The sequence below is a fragment of the Astatotilapia calliptera genome, chromosome 12 (genome assembly GCF_900246225.1).
Source record: "Astatotilapia calliptera chromosome 12, fAstCal1.2, whole genome shotgun sequence".
Taxonomy (NCBI): domain Eukaryota; kingdom Metazoa; phylum Chordata; class Actinopteri; order Cichliformes; family Cichlidae; genus Astatotilapia; species Astatotilapia calliptera.
Genome location: NC_039313.1, coordinates 26644451 through 26665042, shown reverse-complemented (window position 1 = coordinate 26665042; position 20592 = coordinate 26644451). Strand labels below are relative to the sequence as shown.

The window sequence follows — 20592 nt, the reverse complement described above, 5'->3', positions numbered from 1 at the left end:
AATTTTACTCCTCAAACTGTTAGCTGTTTAACAGAAAATTGCCATTGCAGTTGTTTTCTCATTTTAAACATTTGCAGAATGTGTATATAAATCCATTCAAATGATATTCATTTCAGCAGAAAGCATTTTTTTTTCCCAAATGAATACATTTCTTTTCTTTATTTGACCCAGGGAAAGGGTGCACATGAAAGAAATTGAGGCCTGGTCATATCTGCTGGGATGAGCCCAGGTCAGGTCAGTAAGGGATGATTTCATATGAATGCAGGAGCACACACACACAGAGGGGGCCGGTAAGAGACGGACAGGGCTGGTGAAAACTTTATGGATTTTTTGACAGTCCACCAATGCAACGGTCCACTGGGATTTTCCAAGTATGCCTGGAGGCTAGTACACCACTGACTGAAGATACAACAGCATAACATCATTCTCAACAGCCTTCCTTCCAACACAGTTGTTATATGAGGCTGTTATTCGAGGAACATTTCCCTTAATTGGTCATTTTAGAGAAAAGGAAATTTCAGGATTAAAGTACATCATTATATCATAATTCCCCAGTGTGTGCGGGGAAAATGAGCTATCACAGAAGCAAAGAGGGCAGAGACAGATCTGAAGTTCTTTATCAGAGAATACAGTTTCCATCCTACTCCTGCAAGCGAGGCTTAGGGGACTCTGGTCTCTGTGGACTTTCTCTGTGTGCCAGACTTCACTGGGTTTAGCACAAGAAGCACAACTTATTGGATTATGGTGTCCAGCGTTTATGCTCATATTGCTAGAGGCTGTGTGTGTGTGTGTGTGTGTGTGTGTGTGTGTGTGTGTGTGTGTGTGTGTGTGTGTGTGTGTGTGTGTGTGTGTGTGTGTGTGTGCGCGCGTGCGCGCACGCCATTGCTGTATGTGGGTGGGCAGCTTGTGAAGATAGAGATGGAACAGTAAATACACGACAAACTCCCGTTTACTTTCCCATTTTATAGGTGGGATTTCTTTATGGAGCCCTGCCTTTTCATGTTCACAGGTTAGCCGGTAAACAATCCAGAGGGGGGCCGTACTGTAAATGAAACGGGACTGTTAAGGCTTTTCTTGTTTCACGTGGATTTAACCGCACCTGTCTAATTTCATTCCTCGAGAAGTTTTGTGTCTGCCTGGACAGGATAAGGTTTTTGGCACTCGTCCTCAGTTAGATAGACTCTGGGGCTGCTGATAGAATGCTGCATAATTGTGCACATGCAGATTTGCAGTGGAAGTGATTTACTGGTACACTCTCTGTGTCTGTGGTGCCTGTAATTGCTGTAGCATCGCATTGCATAAATGTTCTGTGTTTATGATGCCTGCTTGATAAATGAGTCCATAATTTTATCTAATAAATAGATCTATAAAATACTTTTGTTCTACTTGTAGAATGCCTTTTGTTTCATGGTTGATTCATCTTTTTTGTTTTCATGCTGTGCACTGTATCACTAGTTGATGCATAGATGGAACTGCATCCTTTTAGACTGCTATAAAAATTAGTTATATACCACAAGATTCCCAGTAAATCTCCAGTAAATCATCTTTATGGTTAATTGCTGTAATGTGCATTACATTCTATGATAACACAGTGAGTTATTGTATGTTTTGAAACTGCACTAATATCGTCTTAACGTATTAGCAGCGCTGTGCTCATTCTTAAATACAGTTCCCACAGTGTGAATAAGGCACGGGCACATCAGAGTAAAACAATGTTGCTAAGGAACTGACCTATGTCTATCTAGTTATGAAGAGAGTTATGGTGCTTATTCAGTGTAGTAACCCTGCTCTGCTTTAACAGATTACAGCCTAGGTAGGGATTTTGTATCATTAAGGCTGAAGTTAATCCTAATCTTATTTTTTTTCTCTTTTGCTCTAAACCACTTTCTGCTTTATATCCTCTTTCAGTGTGTCATGACCTCGCTCACAGCTCCATAAAAGTTCAAATGCAGGGAAGACATAAGAAAAACACAACCAGAAGATGATCAGTGTAAGCAGCAACAGAGACAGCGTGGCAAGGCCATGATCATAGTATCAAAATGTATCTAGATTTTCCCTACATTTTGATACCATCTATCCCATTTCCTCAAATAGTTGGCAGTGGGAGGTGGTTTCAGGAAGTTGCTAGTAGTTGCTTATGTGAAATTTATGTATATTTACTGCACGTATGGTACCAAGAAAGATGTGGATTCACTGATTTGTTGCTAGCAGTTGTTAGTATGAAATTGATCACAAAGAAAGTGAGTGTTTGTGGGGAGTACAAGGTTTCCAAATACCTTGCAGGTGAATGTTCTCTGTAAGTGGTTTGAGTCACTTTTTCAATGTTCACTATTTGCTTGGATAGCCAATGACAAGTGTTTGCAGACAAACTGGCATATTTCCATGCAAAGTACTGTCAACTTCAGCAACCAAAGCAATCACAAAGAGGTTTTTGGTATATCCCCTGATAGATTTCACCCAGCCACCAAACTCCAGCAATCACTCACCGACCTCTTGGAGATTATAATTTTTTTTTCTAGTGACTGGAGGTTTCCAGAGAATTGCCAGCTGGTTTCTAGGCCTGTATGACTGAGGCCTTAGGCAATGAAACCCATGCACCACAGAAAGATATGCAGTACCACTGCACAGCCAGTACAGGTTGCAGAGGGCCATAACAAATGCAAGAGACATAAAAATAATGGTAATACTGTCTGCACCAGTTTCAAAATCATAAATATATGAGAATGAAAGCATAGCAGATAACTGATGGGATTTCATCCTGCTGTGTATAATGCCATTCAAGTACGCTCTGATGGTAGATATGCCCTTTCCTTAGTGAGTTACTTATTGAGAGGATGAATCACAGATGCTGGGAGGAATCCTTGCATTTCCCTTTTTATTATTTATTCGGCAGCATGGCACAAGGAAAGCATGCGGTGCTGGAGCAACAGGGGGAAAAAAACTGCTTGGAGAGCGGGACTAATCATGCAAGTTTCACAGCATAACAAGACAACAGTTAGAATTGGATGACGACTGGAAACCTTAAAAGCAATGCTAGCTCTGGTCCCATTACTGCACAGCCTAACGAACACCAGCCGGGCTGTAGAGTGTATTTATGATCTGCAGGACATCTGCAAATACAGACTGATTGGTATAAAAGAAAAAGACCAAAAAAAAAAATCAATTTCACTGTCAGAGTGGACATTTAATTGCTGAGTTTCAGGAGGTCATGAATAAAGTGTGTGGCCCAGATTGTGCTGGCTGTATTCCACTCACGTTGCTCTTTGAGGGGTTGAGTGACTGCTCCCCTCTGCCAGAAGCGCCATCCTTGTCCCAGTGGCGTTCCACCTTAAAAAGAGGAATATGTGTGCCCAACTGGCTCCCTGACATTGACACACCGTGAGTCACGCTGCTGTGCTATTTCAGTATGGCTGCTGGCAAGCCAAGCCTTTCTGTAGCCTCTCCCCTCCCTGCTTTGGTCATTTGTTTGCCTCCCCTGCTATGCTGTTTTCTTGTAATTTGGACATCTGTCAAGGTGGTTTGTTTGCAACCCTGTGGTGTGATTAGGCTACCTGTGCCAAATCTGGTAAGAGAGATGTGGGTTGAAGCGAGCCTTGGCTCTAAAGACAGAGCCACAGCATGGCTGCTCCACATCTACCAAGTTTAGCGGGATAATTACAAAAGCACTGGGCGATCAAGATGCTGTGAAAGAAATGCAACAAGTCGAGAACATTCAGGTCAGTGATCACAAATGTATTCATCATGCTTGTCTACACGCTCTCCTGCAGTGTTAATGGTGGTCTTGTCAGTGTCCTAGTACTGTCTGTTCAGTCCCGCCTCGCCCTGTCACACAGCTTGCTCAACTCAGAGCCAGTGCCAGAACCTCCTCTTACACCAGGGGGAGGAAGTGGGGCAATTAACCACCTGCTGATAAAGGAGCCATACCGCACAGCCTCACACATACCCCGATATTTGGTGGATCACTCATGGACACATTCAAACCCAGACTTATGGGTGTGGTGTCACTCAGGCGCACTGCGTGAAGCTCTAGCAGAAAGCTTGCAAACATACAGTGAGCACCAAATGAGAACAGGGTTGTGCTGATTTCAGATTTGCTTTCTGATCATGTTTCATACTGAGCGTTACTAATTTGTTCATCTCTTTAATGAACATTATTGGCAGGATCACATTAACCCAGCACTTAAGTTTCCTAATGGTTAAGGTCACGCTCCGCGCTCACATCATACTGTACGATGTCATTCAGTCAGTACTGAATGATTCCAACGGCACATCTCACTTCATTGAAAAGATCTTTTTTTTTATTTTTACATCATTAGCCAGACAGATATATTGCATGTTAAAACAAAGTAAATAAACCATAATGAGCCTCCATTATGCTTTTTCCTTATTTTCTGTGATATATTTGCTCTGTTACTCGTCCATGCTCATACACTATATTGCCAGAAGTGTTCGCTCATCTGCCTTCACAGGAATGCTCATCTTAATCCATAGGGTTTAATGTGTCGTCGGACCACCCTTTGCAGCTATAATAGCTTCAACTCTCCTGTGGAGGCTGTCCTCAAGGTTTAGGAGTGTTTATGAGAATTTTTGACCATTCTTCCAGGTCAGACACTGACGTTGGATGAAAAGGTCTAGCTCACAGTCTCCACTCTAATTCATCCCAAAGCTGTTCTGTCAGGTTGAAATCAGGATTCTATGCATGCCAGTCTAGTTATTCCACATTGACCTCGCTCATCCATGTCTTTATGGACCTTCCTTTGTGCACTGGTGTGCAGTCAGTGACCCATTCTTTCACAAATTCTTGTAGAAGTAGTCTGCATGCCCCGGTTGATTTCCTACACTTGTGGGCAGGGAAGTGATTTGAACACCTGAATTCAATTATTTGAATAGGTGAGTGAATACTTTTGGTAATATAGTGTATTAAACACGTGCAAACTTTCAAATAATGAGATCAGCTTGTGTATAAGGAACTTAGTGTGAGCCAACAGCTCAAGCTTTAGTCTAGAACATTTGGTTTCAGAAGGATTTTTTCGGTCTTAGAAGTCACTGAGGGTGGAAATTCCTAATATGGTCATTGCAGGCTGTGAGCACAGGACTGTGTACCTGCTGCTCAAACTTTCTGTTTACTAAGAGCATGCAATCAGAAGTAAGATGGCTCAAAGAAATGGGGAAAAAGCTAAAATAGAATTTTTCAGATGGTGGATGAACTGAGGAGCACCAGGATAAGAAAAATAACACATTTATGAACTGAAAATCATAAAAGATGCCACAGTTGAGACAGAAAAATAAAAGGAATTGATTTCTGGCCTAAATCAAAACTTTGTGTTTTGGTAAATCATTCATAGCTGATAAGCCATTTCAACCTCACTAACAGCATGAACGGCAGTGGCAGCTGCCGCACTGCGCTTTGCCGCTCTGTCACGTTAAGTTGTCTTTTAGTCCCAAATCAGCATGGATCTCACTATGTGCCCTGTGTGGCAGAGCAACAAAAACCAGTCAGTGTATGTTCATGGGAGTGTCAGGAAGACGGGTTACACAAGGGCTGGCAACATTTTTTTCTGGCCCATTCGGTCTTAAACAAGTATCATAACTTTCCTCTTACCTTAAAAATAAGCATACCACAAAGAACTCTACAGCATGCAGCAGACTTATCATACCGTAGTTTTAGGAAGAGAGAGAATTTGCATTGTTATGAAATAACAGATGATAGATGTGATAAATAGATGATAGATAAAACTGTGAAAAAAGCAAGATGTAGGTGTTTATTAAACTGTTTTCAGCCAAGACACACACAGAGACTGGAAACCTAAACTAGCAAAAGTCTCTTTTCACATTTTTTGATTATCTTATATTCAAACAAGAAAAAATAAAAACAAGTATGAAGGGGGCTTGGCGTGTTTCCAATTCTAGGAGTGGCCAACAGGTGCACTATGGACAGAGAGGGTGTGGCCATAGTTACTGCTCCTGAGTTTCACCTGAGGACAAAATAAGCCTGCTACACCTGTACTGTCACACCGGTTAGCCTTCAAGGACACACTTTTGTTGTGGATTGTGTCTTCACTTTAAGGTATGTCGGAGCTGTTATTTTTATTCTTCCCTTTATAGCGTTTATCGATCAACATTTGATTTTCTTGGTAGTTTGTACAGACAAACACACACACACACACAAAATAAACCGTCACGACTGAGTTCTCAGGTGATGTAAGTTTATAGATAAACAACTAAGCAAAAGTGATAAAGGCTCTGGGGGAGAGGTAAATGACGCCAGACATCTTTGCTTTTTGATGCCAAATACAAGCCTTTAGATTAAAACTCTTATTTTCCTGATAGTGTGTTTGCTCTCAGGTTGAAAATGGAGCCAGCATTCACGAGCGTCAGGCTAAAGGTGGCTGTGCTGTTTCTGGTGACAATTCAGCTGAGAACAGGTGAGTGTGGGGTTTTTCTTTCTTTTTGATTACATCTAAGGAGTTTGTTTCAGGTTTCTGAGCATGTTGAATCAGGGAACACAACGATCACCAGCAGAAGAGTTGTTTTTCTTAGGAATTCTGAACCTGAATCTGATTTGTGATCCACACAGCAGATACAGTTCACTGTAACTCAGCTGATGATCTGACCATTTCACGTACTCACTGAAGGGTGCGTTTGTAGTGGGGATGGCTGAGAAGTACCCTGCATATCATTCATACCTTAAATTATTGTGGCTGAGGGTCAAACAGCTATGTGCATTTGCAAAGCGCGACCCTGATGGATTTTATTGTGACCAGGGGAGTAATTAGCCTCGGGCCCCCATCCAAGCTGTCTGTATTAAATATAAGAGCAGCATAAAAATGCAAAAAAAAAAATTACATCAAATATGCCCAGAAAAAACCCTCAAACCTCAACGTCCCCTTCATTATTCAGATAATGCTTCCTAATTAGACCAAAAGTTCACCGCCTTATATAAAGAGCCACGACTGATTCTTTCGGCTCTATCGTGACTATTTGAGGAAAGCACCTGGGCGTGTGCATTTCCATTCACAGGAGAAATAAACAACATTAATGATGGCAGTATTCCAACCATCATTTTATTTACGATGAGCGACATCCAGGGTTTAGCATTGTACGTGGCAATTCCTTTAAATTCCTCTGCATCATTGATGTAAACACTTCTACGTCTGCTTCTGCTGTTATGACGAGTCAAAAAATTATTCCAGAGAAGAAGTAGGGGTGAGCAGGAGGAAACACACACAAAACAAAACAAAAACAAAAACTGTGAGGCACCTTTGTATTTGCCAATGAGGGGAGGGCACAGGGATGTGCATGTTTGTACTGAGCTCAGTGGCTGAACCTACTGGCAAGTTAGCTCAGTGGCCTCTTCACGTGGAAATCGCATCTTCTTTAGATCCCAGTGTTTTGCCCTTGGGGGGTGCTGGGAGTTGGGGAGGGCGGCTTTCACGGTGTAAACATTTGACTGACTAATTTGTTTTTTTCCACACTCACTTCATCACATCTGCCATTGTGTACGCTTTCATAAATACCCCTGACATCCTCTGCTTTGTTGTGGTGCCACTAAAGTGCATTCTGAGTGCTTTCAGAGGGTTATAGTGGATTTAATGATGAGCGATGTCAAAACAGAGGCTGATTTGATTTGAGCTCCATTTAGATATTTTCTGAAGGTTGGACACCCGAACGAAGGGGGAGGGATGGCGAGAAGATAGAGTCGAACATTATCGAGATAAATAACTCTGATCTGTTGAAATGTGTCACCACGCTATCAGTGTTGACTCTGGCAACAGTTGAATAAAAATCTAAGGCCAAAAAGAGTGAGTTAGCGGGGAGTGTGTGTCAACTCAGAGACGGCTCATAACTAGCTCATGTGTTCAGCTTTCATCATTATTTGCCGATATATTTCAGACAATTAATAAGCCTCCAGAGTTTAATAAGTTAAATTGAATATGCAACCCCAACCCAAAAATCAAAATAAACTTTTACTTTAATTCATGTCCAAGCCCTCAAAATCTTCAGTTTGACTTAAAAGGCCTATTAGTCTCACATCAGCACTTCTTCTCCTCCCTGAGACAGCACAGGAGCGCAGGCCCAGAGCTTGAATGCCATTAAGTGGGAGAAATATTAATACGTTTGAGAGCGAAATTCATTTTATTCTGTCTTCTTTCTGTCTCTTAACTTGGGTACACGACTGTAAGAATCCAATGGAGAAAGAAAGCATTGTTCTAAGTTAGACGGAGCTTAATAGAATTTTTGGTTTCATCCCATGTTAACAGAGGCGATGCAGATAACATCCACGGGGCCGCAGACCATTCAGTATGCAACGGGAACGACTGTTAAACTGGGATGCACCTATACTCCAGCCGCAGCAGACACAGGACCGCTGGATATTGAGTGGTCCAACGTCAGTCCGGACATGACACAGAAGGACACAGTGGTATGTTGCATGTGTGATGACAGAGAGGAATTATAGAAAGACAGAGAAAATATTGCATTTAGGCTCAGTTAGCTGGAAAACCTGAATCAAAAAATAAGACATTACTCAGTGCAAATCTTGCCTCTCAGATCTTATCATATTCAGGTGGCCAGACCCACTACACGGACAACAGCGTCTCCAAAAGGTTCAGTTTCACAGGGAACCCCGACCAGGGAGATGCTTCGATCTCTATCACTGGTGTGACAGTCTCAGACACCGCCACATACCAGTGTAAAGTCAAGAAGCTCCCAGGCATTGACATGAGAAAAATCACACTGGTTGTGTTGGGTGAGGACAAATTGCTTTTTTTGTTTTGCTTCTTTCTTTTTTTTTAACCGGTCTAACTTGTTTCATTTCTCAGCCGTCTGCTTTTAAATGTGCTCATTCACATGGAATGCAAAGGCTCCTCCATTCTTTCTGTCTCAGTAGATTACCTCACTGCAGCCATACCCAGATGCTTCAGTGTTGAATCAGAGCATTGCACTAAAATAGTTTTTGTGCCATATGGGTTGTTTCTTTCTTTTTTTTCATTAGTTCCCCCATCAACGCCAAAGTGTTGGGTTGAAGGTGGTGAGGAGAAAGGAAGCACAGTCTCCCTCCGCTGCGTATCCCGTCAAGGATCCTCTCCCATCAGCTATGTGTGGACGAGAGAAAACGGAGCTGCAATTCCATCCACTGCTACTCAAAGTAAGCAACTTAGCACCAGGATGCCTTTTTCTAAGAATGCTCTTCTCTAAACACTAATGCGGCTGTGTTTGTGTAGGTAATGTGCTTGTACTCAGTGCTGTCTTCTTTCATTAAGACCAACAGAGTGGGGAGCTTCTGATAAAGAACCATACAGACAGCAACACTGGAACTTATGTCTGCGAGGCAGCAAACGCTGTGGGCAAAGGGCAGTGTAAATACGTACTGCGTGCATACAACCGTAAGTCTACAATATCATCATCTTATTTTCAGTTTAACAGCTCTGAACACTCATATCCTGAAGGTACCTTTTTTGACTTGCTTTTATGCAAAATCACATATAATCCTCTTGTTGGATTTGGAATTCAAGAAGGTGAGCTGCACACGTTTGATTTCTAAGCAATACATTGCCTCTTCCAGCTACCAATAAAGCAGGTGTGATAGCTGGCGCTGTGATAGGCGCTCTGCTGCTTCTGCTGCTCCTCCTGCTTCTCATCTGGCTTCTCATCTGCTGCTGCCACAAGCGTCGCTACCAGAAGGAGGTCGCGAATGAAATAAGGTATTTTATGGCCGTTTGAGGCATCTGTCAAACGATCTCAGATTGGTGCAGCAGCTTAACTGAGAACCTGCATGGCTCTACTTTCCCAGGGAGGATGCGCAGGCCCCGGAGAGCAGGCCCCCGAGCAGGAACTCCAGTATGCACTCCAGCCGGCACTCCAGCCTCCGCTCAGTGATGGGATACCGCACTCACCACGGCGTCATCTACAGTTCCGTAAGGGGCAATCTGCCTACGGTCAATGAATCGGGCCCAATCTTCACAAATGGAAGCAATGGGTCGACCACAGGCGGGGAGATACCCGCTCACCTCACATATGACCCTAAATATGGATACGCCGTGTGACCACAAACCTCAAGCCTAACAGGCTCTTAATTTTATTTTTAGTGCTCAACTACACTTTATGATAAAAAAAAAAAAAGACTCAACACCTTTTAAATAATATTCTGTGTCTGAAGTATATAAGGGCCAAGAGTTGCAATAATATATACATGTTTTTTAAACCAGGGAACAATGGGAGTGTTTGCATAGCTACTGACTCATAAAATCCTACCCTCATGTGACATATTATATGTATCAGCTGACTTTCATGAAGCACTTTAGCACATCACTGCTAGTGTAAAGCAAACAGAAGAACAGGTTTTCATAATCACAAATAAGATTTGCTTTGTTTTTTTTAAAACTGTATGTAAAATGTATATAGCAAAGCAATTATTTTTTATTATGGTGCTTTTTTTCCTTCTTGTTATTTTTTTATTTTGTACAGTTTAATGTTTTAATTGGCAAGTCAAGGCGAACAACAAATGTAAATGGCATTCGGGTGTTTGTGTTGTCGGTCCACATGGGTCACATGTGTACAAATGTAACTTAATTAGAGAGATTAACGAATGAAGAATCCATTAAAATAAATATCTAGTGCAAAGTTCTTGTTTAAAAAAAAACCTCAAAATCTTGGTCATTTAATATGCTCGATGTGTTCTCACAGCTTTCACAGTTGCTGCTATTTTCAGGGGTGTAAGTGGCTCGATAATTGGGGATACTTTAGAATAGTTAGCTTTACCTCTGACCCTCTTTATGGCAGTTTGCTTTCTGGTAAAAAAAAAATATATAATAATTTGTAGAGCAAAACGAAGCAGAATTGCCTCGTTCATGTCCTGTGCAGGGATGCATGTCTGATCTTTTTGGGGAGGGGGTAGGAAGAAGGTAAACTAGCTCTTAAACTAGCGGTACTGACCTGCAGCTGACACCTTCAGTAAGCAGAGTCAGCACTGTGCCTGCAGCCCCACCTCTCTTCAAAAGATCCCATCTTCAAAAGGTGCGTATATTGAATGAATACGAGCTGCTGGTAGTGGTGTGGCTTGGTCAGTAATTCTGTTTCCAGTCCCCTTCAGGGCAAGGGGCACCCCATCCCAACCCACCACACAGCTACACCAACAGACTGGCATAACACAGTGTTTAATGTGCCTCTGCTGTGCTTGACTTTGTCGTTTGTTTGCTTCCCAAGAAGACAAACACATCCTCTGTGGGTCCGTGTTAATGTCTGTGACTTTCTGTTTGCTCTAACCAGTATTTTTTCCCCCTTTCTTTCCCAGTAAATGCACATCCGTCAAGCTTTCTCATGTGCTCACACGTTAGCCTGTCCTTTGATCCATGCAAGAAGCAGGAAATCGGATACAATAATTAATTACAAATACTGTTCTGGAAGCCTCGTTGGAAAATCGCAGTCTTGCTTTGGAGGGCAGAAGTTTTAACAGGGTTGGCATAGTAAAAGAAATTGTATTATTATTATTTTTAGAAAAAAGAAAAGGCTACCACCGCAGTCTGCTTTCAAAGAGCTTTTGTATGGAAAACTGCTTTTTAATGCTCTTGTGCAACAAAAAGGCAGAATCTATCCCTGAAATTTGGCTTAAGGTGATTTTTTTTTTTTTTTTTTATAAAGAAAAGTGTGACTGCAGACTGTTGGGAAAGCCATACTGTGTGCTTATGAAATCAGCATCTTGCTTGTTTTGACTGGATAAATGGAGTAAACAAGAAATCTAAATAGAGTTGAACTATAATTTTACGTCAACACCTCATTAAAAAGAAAGTTGGGGTGCTCCACAGCACAAGCTAAAGTGATAAGGTGCTGCATGAGCACGGCTTGTGAAGGTGACTTAAAGGTGATTTGCTGTTCTTATCAGGTAAATGGGCGTGTGGGCGGTTTGGTGTTTGTAAATATGTGGCGGACAGCAGGAATAAGTATTTGCATGCGGCGCGTGTTGGATTGTGGTTTGTGGATTAGCTGAGCTGCTGTGCTGCACTGACAGACGTACAGTAAAGTCATTGGATATCAATATGCACTGCTCAAAAAAAAAATGGAAGGACTTTTTAATCAGAGTGCAGCCTCAAGTCAATTAAACTTGTGGGATATTGATCTGGTCAGTTAAGTCGCAGAGGGGGTTGTTAATCAGTTTCAGCTCCTTTGTTGGTCATGAAATGAAACGAGAGGGGCAACAATGAGACAATACCCAAAACAGGAATTTTTCCCAGAACCAGTTTTACAGGTGGAGGCCACTGACATTTTTCCTTCCTCGTCTTTTCTGACTGTTTTTTCACTAGTTTTGAATTTGAAGTCAGTGTTATTATTGGCAGCATGAGGTGCCAAGGTTTGCTGTGTCTCCCAGCACAGTCTCAAGAGGAGACTCTTTGAGACAGCCAGTTACTTAAGGAGAGCTGGACAGGGTCATAAAAGGTTCTTCCCGTATCAGTAGGACTGGTATCTGGAGGAATAGCATGGGCACTGCCAGAGCTAAAAAAAATGGCCTCCAGCAGGCTGCTGGTGTGAATGTCTCTTACCAAACAACCAGAAATAGGCTTCATGATGCCCAGTACTGTGCAGCTCGATTGGAATTTCCCATAGAATCCCAGAATTGGCAGGTCCACCGCTGGCACCCTGTGCTTTTCACGAATGAAAGTAGGTTCACCCTGAGTACTTGTGACAGACGTGAAAAAGTCTTGATAAGCTGTGGAGAATGTTATGCTGCCTGTAACATCATTCAGCATCATAGGTTTAGTGATGGTTCAGTGATGGTTTGGGAAGGCATTTCAATCAGGGACACACAGACCTCTACAAGCTTGACAACAGCGCCCTAACTGCCTTTAGGTATCTGGATTAAAGTTCCTTCGGGTGATGTGATGACAGTATGCAGGCAGTTCTATGACAATGAAAGAATTGATACCCCTGAATGGATGCAAATCTCTGGGACATTGTGTTTTGGTCCATACAATGCTGCCAGGTTGCAGCTCAGACTGTCCAGAAGCTCATCGATTCCCATTGAGATCTGATGTTTTCAAATTGTCCCTTTATTTATTTATTTATTTTTTTGATCTGTGTATAATGAGCACATATCCTGTCCACCTCATGTCAATGCAAACCAGCTGTCGCCACTACCTGTGGTCAGGGATGATGCAAATCGTACCCAATGTGAAAATATAAATCCCCATGAAAAGAAAACTTAGATCCAAGACTTTCACCTTGCGTGTGCATCCTGCAGACAACTCCAGGCAAGGATTAATGCTTGAATAAACAAAACAAAACAAAGGATTCCTCAGCTGCTACCAAAGTTATTGAGCCAGACCGGGTATTGTCACGACTAACAGGCAAAGAGAACGTAAGCAGAAACCTTCAGTTGGATTCACGGCAATAAAAAACACAATATCTGACCCAGGTGAGCTTCGCTAGTGTAGGAATTTCCTACACTAATTACTCTAACCTTCTTACCTCACTTGTTCGCTTTGCATGTGACCACCTTAAATTTCAGAATTGGCATAAAATTCGAACATTGACCAAAGATTTTAATTGGGCCTGTTTGTATCTGTTTAATGAATTTCAAATGCTAAATGTGTGAATCTTTTCCTCGGGCCCTTCTGACAAGCTATGACTGATTCAATTCTGTGACAGAAATGAAGAATCATCTGATTTTTGAGTGTGTGTATATAATTTATTATTCCTCTTCCCCCCCTTCTTGTCATCTCTTTGAACGCAGCAAAACCAAAGCACTTCAGAAACCCACACAGACTGCTGAGTGTTGCACGGAGACTTAAAGACTACGGTATCCTTGTTAAAGTTTACGGCACAGAAGAGTTTGGGGTTATGCTTGTGTTAATTAAATATCCCCTCTGGGTAATGACGGGTGTGCTGGGCATCACCACTGTCTTTTTTAATTCCTATATCTCTTTGATGAGTGTGTTGAACTACAAGGAGAAAAAGCAGTGGACGCCTTGTGAAACTATCACCATGGCTCTGTCGGTGGCCAGTATTGCTCACCAGATGACTTGCTACTTCTGGATGACCATGGATGAGGTGGACAGTAACTGCCAGATTGCCCAGATAGGCTACGCTATCCTGCTGGTGCTTACCTTCAGCTTCAAGTTCATCATCATGTGGAACAGCAGCTTTCTCACTTTCTACTACAGCACCAAACTGGTTCACGAACCCAACCACTGCTACACACATGCCCAAGATGTCATCGTCAAGCACGTGACCATAGCTGTGATTCTCATCCCTCTGTTTGGTTTTGGCACCTGTTTGCCAATGCTTGTGTTGTTTAACGCTGGCAACCCAGCAGCTGCTGGAAACGCGGTTGGCAACATCACCTACAAAGCAAATGGAGACTGTGGACTTGTATTCTCTGACACCACTTCTGTGAAGGTTTATCAAGTCATGTACTTGCTCCTCTCTGATGTATTTCCAGGGGTGGTCATGGTGAAATGCTGCATCTCCATCTCTGTTCACCTGGCCATCCATCTCCAGCACATGAAAGTTGGCACCAATGGAACCCACCCTCCAAAGCTGGGCACTCAGATAAGGGTAATCGAAATGGCTCTTGGTCTAGTGGCCAACTTCCTTGTCCTGCTCGTGGTAGACCTGTATGTCAACTACAAAATTGTGGCGCACCAAGAGAGCACCCTCTCTCTCACAATCTTTTTCACATCGCTCTACACGACCGTTGCTGCCGTGGTGCTCATCTACGGCAAGAGGACTCTTTGGAAAACGCTGATACATGATTTTAACTTCTGGCTTAGTGAATAACTGTATTTGTCTTGTCTGAAGGTGCCCGAACAAAAGACTCAAGCCAGCCTTCCTTCAAAAGTTAAAAACTGGGGGACAAAAAAAAGCCAATTTGCTTTCTGCTGGAGGTCTTTGTGCTGAAATCAATTGGTCATTGTCTGAACTTATTAAAAAACTTTGAAGTATTCTTTTATCTTTTGTGCTAGCAATTTCAGTAATGACTACTGTCCTGCTGCATCACCATTAATTACAGTTTCTTGCATCAGAATGGGATTTTAGCTGTGCTGGCCACTTAGAGCTCTGCAAGTGAACGCACACCGGGGCCATATAACCAGCTGACCAGGCCAGTACCTATGAATATTAATATTTCAGTAGTACAAATAATAAGTTAGGCCTGTAAAACAGATCCCAAAGCATGCGTGCTTAGACATGATGTAACTCGGGGCCCATCTGAAAACGTTAAAAAATACATGTGACTGAGGTAAGAGTACAGAGCATATTAATAAAACAGGAACGTATGCAGAACCTGGCTTTAAGAGTTTTTCCCCCCTCACTCAGGTTGCAGATAGTTTAAGCTGCACACAGGGACTGGAGTAACCTGCACGTTAGCTGGAAGGATGCCAGGCCAAATCCCTGCACCATATGAGGGGGAAAAAACACAAACCCGATGAAGAGAAGCCCCCCCCCCCCAACATCCTCCTTTTTAGTATATGTGTTCGCTGGCCCTCGACAGAATCGTGTATACCTGCACTCGACAGCTCCCAGGTGTGACTTTATGTAGCTGTTGCTGAGAGTGTGGATATGAAGCTGGTGTTCCTGAAAAGTGCACTCATGCCCAGCAAACCTACTCTGAGTAAATAGAGGGGCTTTTTTATAAAAAGGAAAAAATGAAAAAAAAAAAAATGCAGCAGACCTCCTTGCAATGCTACATTAGTTCACACCCTCTGGCACCACCTAGTGAGGTTCAAAGCAGAGATACAATAGTGCAGCTAATCCCACTACACACAGAGACTCGGGATCCCTCCAGCTGTTAAACGGACAAAGTAAGAAAGGGCGTATTATCCTTTGATGCAGGGGAGTTAAGTCGTACCAAGGCCTCCGCTTCCATTCCTGTCGTCTTCCCCTCTCCCTGTTGGAGGGAGCTGGATTCAACATAACAGGGGCAAGTTAGGTTAAAGATGAGGCCAAGAACAGCTCAATACAATAAAAGGAACCAAAAAATAAAAGCGCTAATATGGCTACAAATGGCCATTTCTTCAGTGATTAACTGAAAGAAATGGCTACAGTTGTAGCTGCTCAAACTGGACCCAGTCTTAACTACCATATGCACATACGGTAGACTAAAGCTGTTTTATTGATCACTTTTGGACTTTTTCCTTTGACAGTTAAAGCAATAAATAAATAAATAAATAAATAAATACTTGTGTTTTTTAAAACTACACTGCATTTAGTGGAAGATAAAAAAAAAGATGCAAATTAAGACTTAAAAGACAAAAGGCATTAAATGCGATAATTATCATTTTAAATGAGTGAAATTATAACAAACAGGGGTGGCATGGTGGTGCAGTGGCTAGCACAGAAGGTGCTGGGTTTGAATCCAGGCTGGGACCTTTCCATATGGAGTTTACATGATCCCTCTCTGCAGGTACTCAGTCTGCAGTCCAAACATATGCATGGGGTTGAGTTAACTGGTGATTCCTAAATTGGCCACAAGTGTGAATGTGTGCAACAGATCGATGACCTGTTCCAGGGTGTACCCTGTGTCCTGCCCTGTGGATAGGCTCCAGCAACCCCAAATCAGATGGATGGATGAAAAATAAATATTCCACCTGGAACTTATATGTTGTCTACGAACTAAGGAGGACAGTATGTCTTATTTTGTATTCACAGCTTGTTTCTGCTGACCCCAAGTGACCAAAAAAATCCTGCAGGTTGAAAAATAAAATAAATTATTGAATTTTATATCAAATTTTATACCAGAAATTAATTTATAATGACTTGTAAATATTCTGAAAAGCAGCCGCCCAAGCTTCCGCAGTAAGATCTAAATTAAAATACAGTGGACTGGAATAAAAGAATTAAAGTAGCAGAAATATCTAAGAGAAGTATCTCAGAATTGTACTTAAGTACTTTGTTATGTCTGATAAATGAAGTGTAAGAGTTTGCAACTGTGTTGTGGAAAAAATGTTTCAAACTTCGACTGAGTGCTGTCTCAAGGAAATGGAAATTGTGTGAGTGACCTCAGACTGTGGAATGACTCAGACACTCCGATGTGCCACTGGCTTGTAAGTCAGCTGAGAGGAGACTGGAAAGACGTCTGCAACAGAAAGGAACAATGCTGTTGTGATTTCTGCCCTTGGAATTGTTACAGCATTAAGCCGCAAACCTCTTACACTATGAGGTTGTTTCCATGGAGATGTTCCCGAGTATCCAGCTAAAGTTGGCAGTTATTACGTTGCTTCCTTTGCATGAGTGAACATCCCTTTAAATGTCCACTGCCCATGAGACTTGAAGGGAGAAAGATACCCCCGCACCTCACTATCCAACAGGAAGGAAGAGGCCATTAACAATACAGATTAGCAACACCAGCACCATCCCACAATTCCTAGAAGAATTGCGTAAAGTCCTCCCTGCTTTCACACGAAAAGCCTCTCCAGCCTATGCACCAGTGAGCTAAAGCAAAGTATCGTTTACCTACACCAACTCTAATTGTGTTTGAAATGCATAGGTCACCACTTCTGTGTCTAGTTTGTTGATGTTTTGAGCTTGAGTGGGTAATTTTTTTTCACGCCACCAACAGCATCCCGATAACTGTCTGTGTGAGTGCTGCGTTTCCACCGAGGGTACAGAGGGTAATCTGTATTCTGTATGGAGGCAAGATTGCAGCTAAAAGGCTTTTTTTTTTTTTTTTTTCAAATAATCATAGTCATCAAAAAAAGGGAAAAAAATAGGGAGTCTGCAGGCATTTCAGAAACTGCTTTATTTCTGTTAAGTCAACAACAGCTTGTTCATAAAAAAGATCATCATATATCTCTTGAGGCATTGTTTGTATAAAATGTCTTTGATGCACGTTAAGGAATTTCCACTGTACAAAAGAAGTTAATCCCTTGTAAAAACAATGTAAATTTAATAAAACACTGGCAAATTAACAAAAGATTCAACTCTATCATTCTTAAAGCACTTTTACATGCAGAGATTTTGCACATACTGTTTCTTTTAGAACATTTTGACAGCGCACAGGAAAAAGTGTATATTGAAATCATACTAAAAATTACACTGCACTCAAAATAAACAATCTCTGTACACACTGGGTGTGCAAAACTAAGGAAATACTCAATTCAACGAATAGCAATAATTTACTTGAAAATTAATTGATAAAAAAGAAAATCTACCCACACCTGAAATATCAAACTAAAGTGAACTCCAGAGGTATTTATGCTTGTAGCACATAGCGTTTAGGGTTCTTTAAAGGACCAGTTAGAAAGTTTGGAAAATTTACTCTCTCGACAAGAGAAAGAGACTATACCACTTACATCATTGTCTAAATGATGACTCCATAACCTACAGTTAGCTTAGCATTAGGACTGAAAACAGCTGCCGACTGGAAACAATTCAGATCTCATGATTTCCTCTGGGATTAATAAAATATCCTAATTTGTTCACAAAAGAGGGAAACGTTGTGTTTTACATGTGGCAGAATGAGTATCTCTTGGCCAAGAGCAGTAACTTTCTGATCTTATTTCTGATTGCCACACAATGTCATCTTTAAACTAAAGGTTTCTTATAGTTTCGTGATTTGATTTATTAAGTGAGCTTTGCAGATGGCAGGTGTATTTTTGTGTCTTCTATGTCTAATGCTAAGCTAAGCTAACCTTTTGGCTTAAATTCAAGCAACAACCTGGAAGTGCAAAAAACACAGATCACCTGAAGCTGGCTCCAAAAGTGAGTCAGTCCCCATAGACTCTTGTGTAAAAATACCCAGAGATGAAGTGAATGTTTATAGCCAGGTACAATACTTGTTTTGGGATTGTATGTATAATTAGCTTCAGTCATGGTTCAAAGTTAAGGTCATTTGAACTGTTACAAAAATGAAACCATCTGATCCAAGAAGAGTTGGCCAAAACTGAAACAAACAAATCTGTTTATGTCAGCTGATCTATTAGAATATAAGATCACCAAATGTTGCCATTAGTCTATATCTGCTGGGCACCAATGCAAACATGGACCTGCTGTTGCTGTTTTTTTTTACTGGAATTTCCTGGAATAGTTTCATCTTACCCATGGATGCAGCTTAGCTGAAAACTTAGCACTACACTCAGTGGCCTAAATATGGTCACTTCCTGTTCCAGAAATGCAAGCTGTCATGATTTTAGCTAAATTGGAGGCTTCAAAAATACAGAAATCACAAACCAATCAGTGATGTCATTCGTCTTTTATACACAGTCTGTGCTCCATGCTACATGCCCACTAAAAAGGTACAAGAGTGGCATCTATGATCTTGTCTCCTAACCAATGCAAATATGCAGATTTTCCAAAACGTCCTTTCACTGAACCTCACCATCAACATGATGTAGTTTAGTTTGGATGCACGGGTTACAGTATTCAGTTCATCATCAACATCAAAACAAACGCATAATCTGCAGCACATTCAATAATGCCATCCAGTGTCTCTGAAACATTGTGGTTTAGACACCGTCAACAAACAATAACTACATTCTGTACATTGTTTTCCCTGCTCTCAATCAAGTTCGAAATGAATCTAATGCAGCTTTTTACTGTTCAAAAATGGAATGCTGGTAAACAGCTAGAGGGGAAATGAGTCATCCAGTGTCACTCTATAAGCACACACACTGTTCAGCCACAACATTAAAACCACCAGCTCTGAGTAGGTTCCCCTCATGACACTCGGACACAGGCCACTGATAGGGGACCACACAGAATGTCTTGTGCTGTCTGGGACTGGGACATCGGGAGCAGATCCTTTGTCCCCTGAGGGTTTGGTGCATTTTGTGGAAGCATCATAGGACTGAAATCTGGGAAGTTTGGAGGCCAGGTCAATGCTTTGGGCTGTTTTGGATGCTTTCAAGTAGGTCTTGAGCAGTTTTTTGTGGTGTAGGAAAAGAGCCCATTGCTACCAGCTGCTTTTCCCATGGGTAGCTGTGCTTGGTCTGCAGCAGCTTTAGCAGGTGTTTGTGGTTAAATTAACATCCACACAAAAGACCAAACTTCCCAGGACGATGCTGGATTATAATGAGATGATCAGTGTTCGTTTCTCCTGTGTGTGGTTTAAATGTTGTGGCTGATTAGTCTACAAATAAAATATAACATTACAACATTGATCATTCCTTGTTCACCACATTCGCTTTGTGTTAAGAAAAAAAAAGTATCTTTTCTAAAAAGAGAATTAAAATCTGTACCTGAAAATCATATATCCATTTTTTGCACGTTAGTACCCTTATTGACAGTCTATTGACAGAAATCCCAAACCTAAACTTCCTCGCAGCTTAACAACAAAATTAAAAGGACTGCTTGGAACTATAATCAACTTGCATCAGAAATATGCTTCCCATTGAAAATCTGATGGTCCTGCAATCTGTACCTTGCTGTGGGGTTTCCACTCTGCCACAAATGAAGCTATGTTTATAAATCACAGCCAAATCATAGAATTAGGGGGGTAATAATCTTACTGGGGGGGGTGCTCATAGGACGGGAACATTGACTTCCGTGCCTTTGGAGGCGGTGGAGGAGGCTTGCTCTCAATTTTCATCGGGAGTGGAGGCGAAAACTTCGGGGAAAAAGAGAAGAGTGCTCGTGTTAGGACTTCAAATAAAAATAAAAACA

The 20592-nt window shown here is 41.7% G+C and overlaps 3 protein-coding genes across 6 annotated transcripts in view; 2 read left to right on the top strand and 1 right to left on the bottom strand.

Moving 5' to 3' along the window:
• The window catches only part of tas2r202 (taste receptor, type 2, member 202), a 32283-nt gene extending 16225 nt beyond the window's left edge, over positions 1-16058 (top strand). The window contains exons 1-2 of one of the 2 annotated variants that reach the window (XM_026188033.1): positions 13324-13408; positions 13727-16058. In XM_026188033.1, coding sequence (XP_026043818.1) covers positions 13834-14772 — 939 coding nt within the window. In that variant the 5' untranslated portion in view covers positions 13324-13408; positions 13727-13833 and the 3' untranslated portion in view covers positions 14773-16058. Of the gene's footprint in view, positions 1-13323; positions 13409-13726 lie in introns of those variants that run through there. The other variant, XM_026188032.1, reaches the window with a different exon arrangement.
• vsig8b (V-set and immunoglobulin domain containing 8b) lies at positions 5911-10623 on the top strand. Of its 2 annotated transcripts, none has more exons than XM_026188035.1 (8): positions 5911-6067; positions 6346-6425; positions 8262-8422; positions 8551-8749; positions 8996-9148; positions 9264-9386; positions 9566-9704; positions 9794-10623. In XM_026188035.1, the coding sequence occupies exons 2-8, from the start codon at positions 6353-6355 to the stop codon at positions 10044-10046; spliced, it is 1101 nt and encodes a 366-aa protein (XP_026043820.1). In that variant the 5' UTR covers positions 5911-6067; positions 6346-6352; the 3' UTR covers positions 10047-10623. The 2 variants fall into 2 exon arrangements, with proteins under 2 accessions (XP_026043820.1, XP_026043819.1); XM_026188034.1 differs by having other exon boundaries at positions 6331-6425.
• A 1654-nt stretch (positions 16059-17712) lies between the features above and the next one.
• dock5 (dedicator of cytokinesis 5) overlaps positions 17713-20592 on the bottom strand; it is a 39542-nt gene continuing 36662 nt past the window's right edge. For both annotated transcript variants that reach the window (XM_026186959.1, XM_026186960.1), the window contains exon 51: positions 17713-20536. In XM_026186959.1, the coding sequence (XP_026042744.1) occupies positions 20435-20536 (102 nt within the window). In that variant the 3' untranslated portion in view covers positions 17713-20434. The remainder of the gene's footprint in view (positions 20537-20592) is intronic.

Excerpts from the sequence above, each read along its gene's own strand:
- vsig8b (XM_026188035.1), top strand. The coding sequence starts at position 6,353 with ATGGAGCCAGCATTCACGAGCGTCAGGCTAAAGGTGGCTGTGCTGTTT. Across the intron at positions 6,426-8,261 it reads GACAATTCAGCTGAGAACAG|AGGCGATGCAGATAACATCC; the intron begins GTGAGTGTGGGG and ends CCATGTTAACAG. Across the intron at positions 8,750-8,995 it reads AATCACACTGGTTGTGTTGG|TTCCCCCATCAACGCCAAAG; the intron begins GTGAGGACAAAT and ends TTTTTTCATTAG.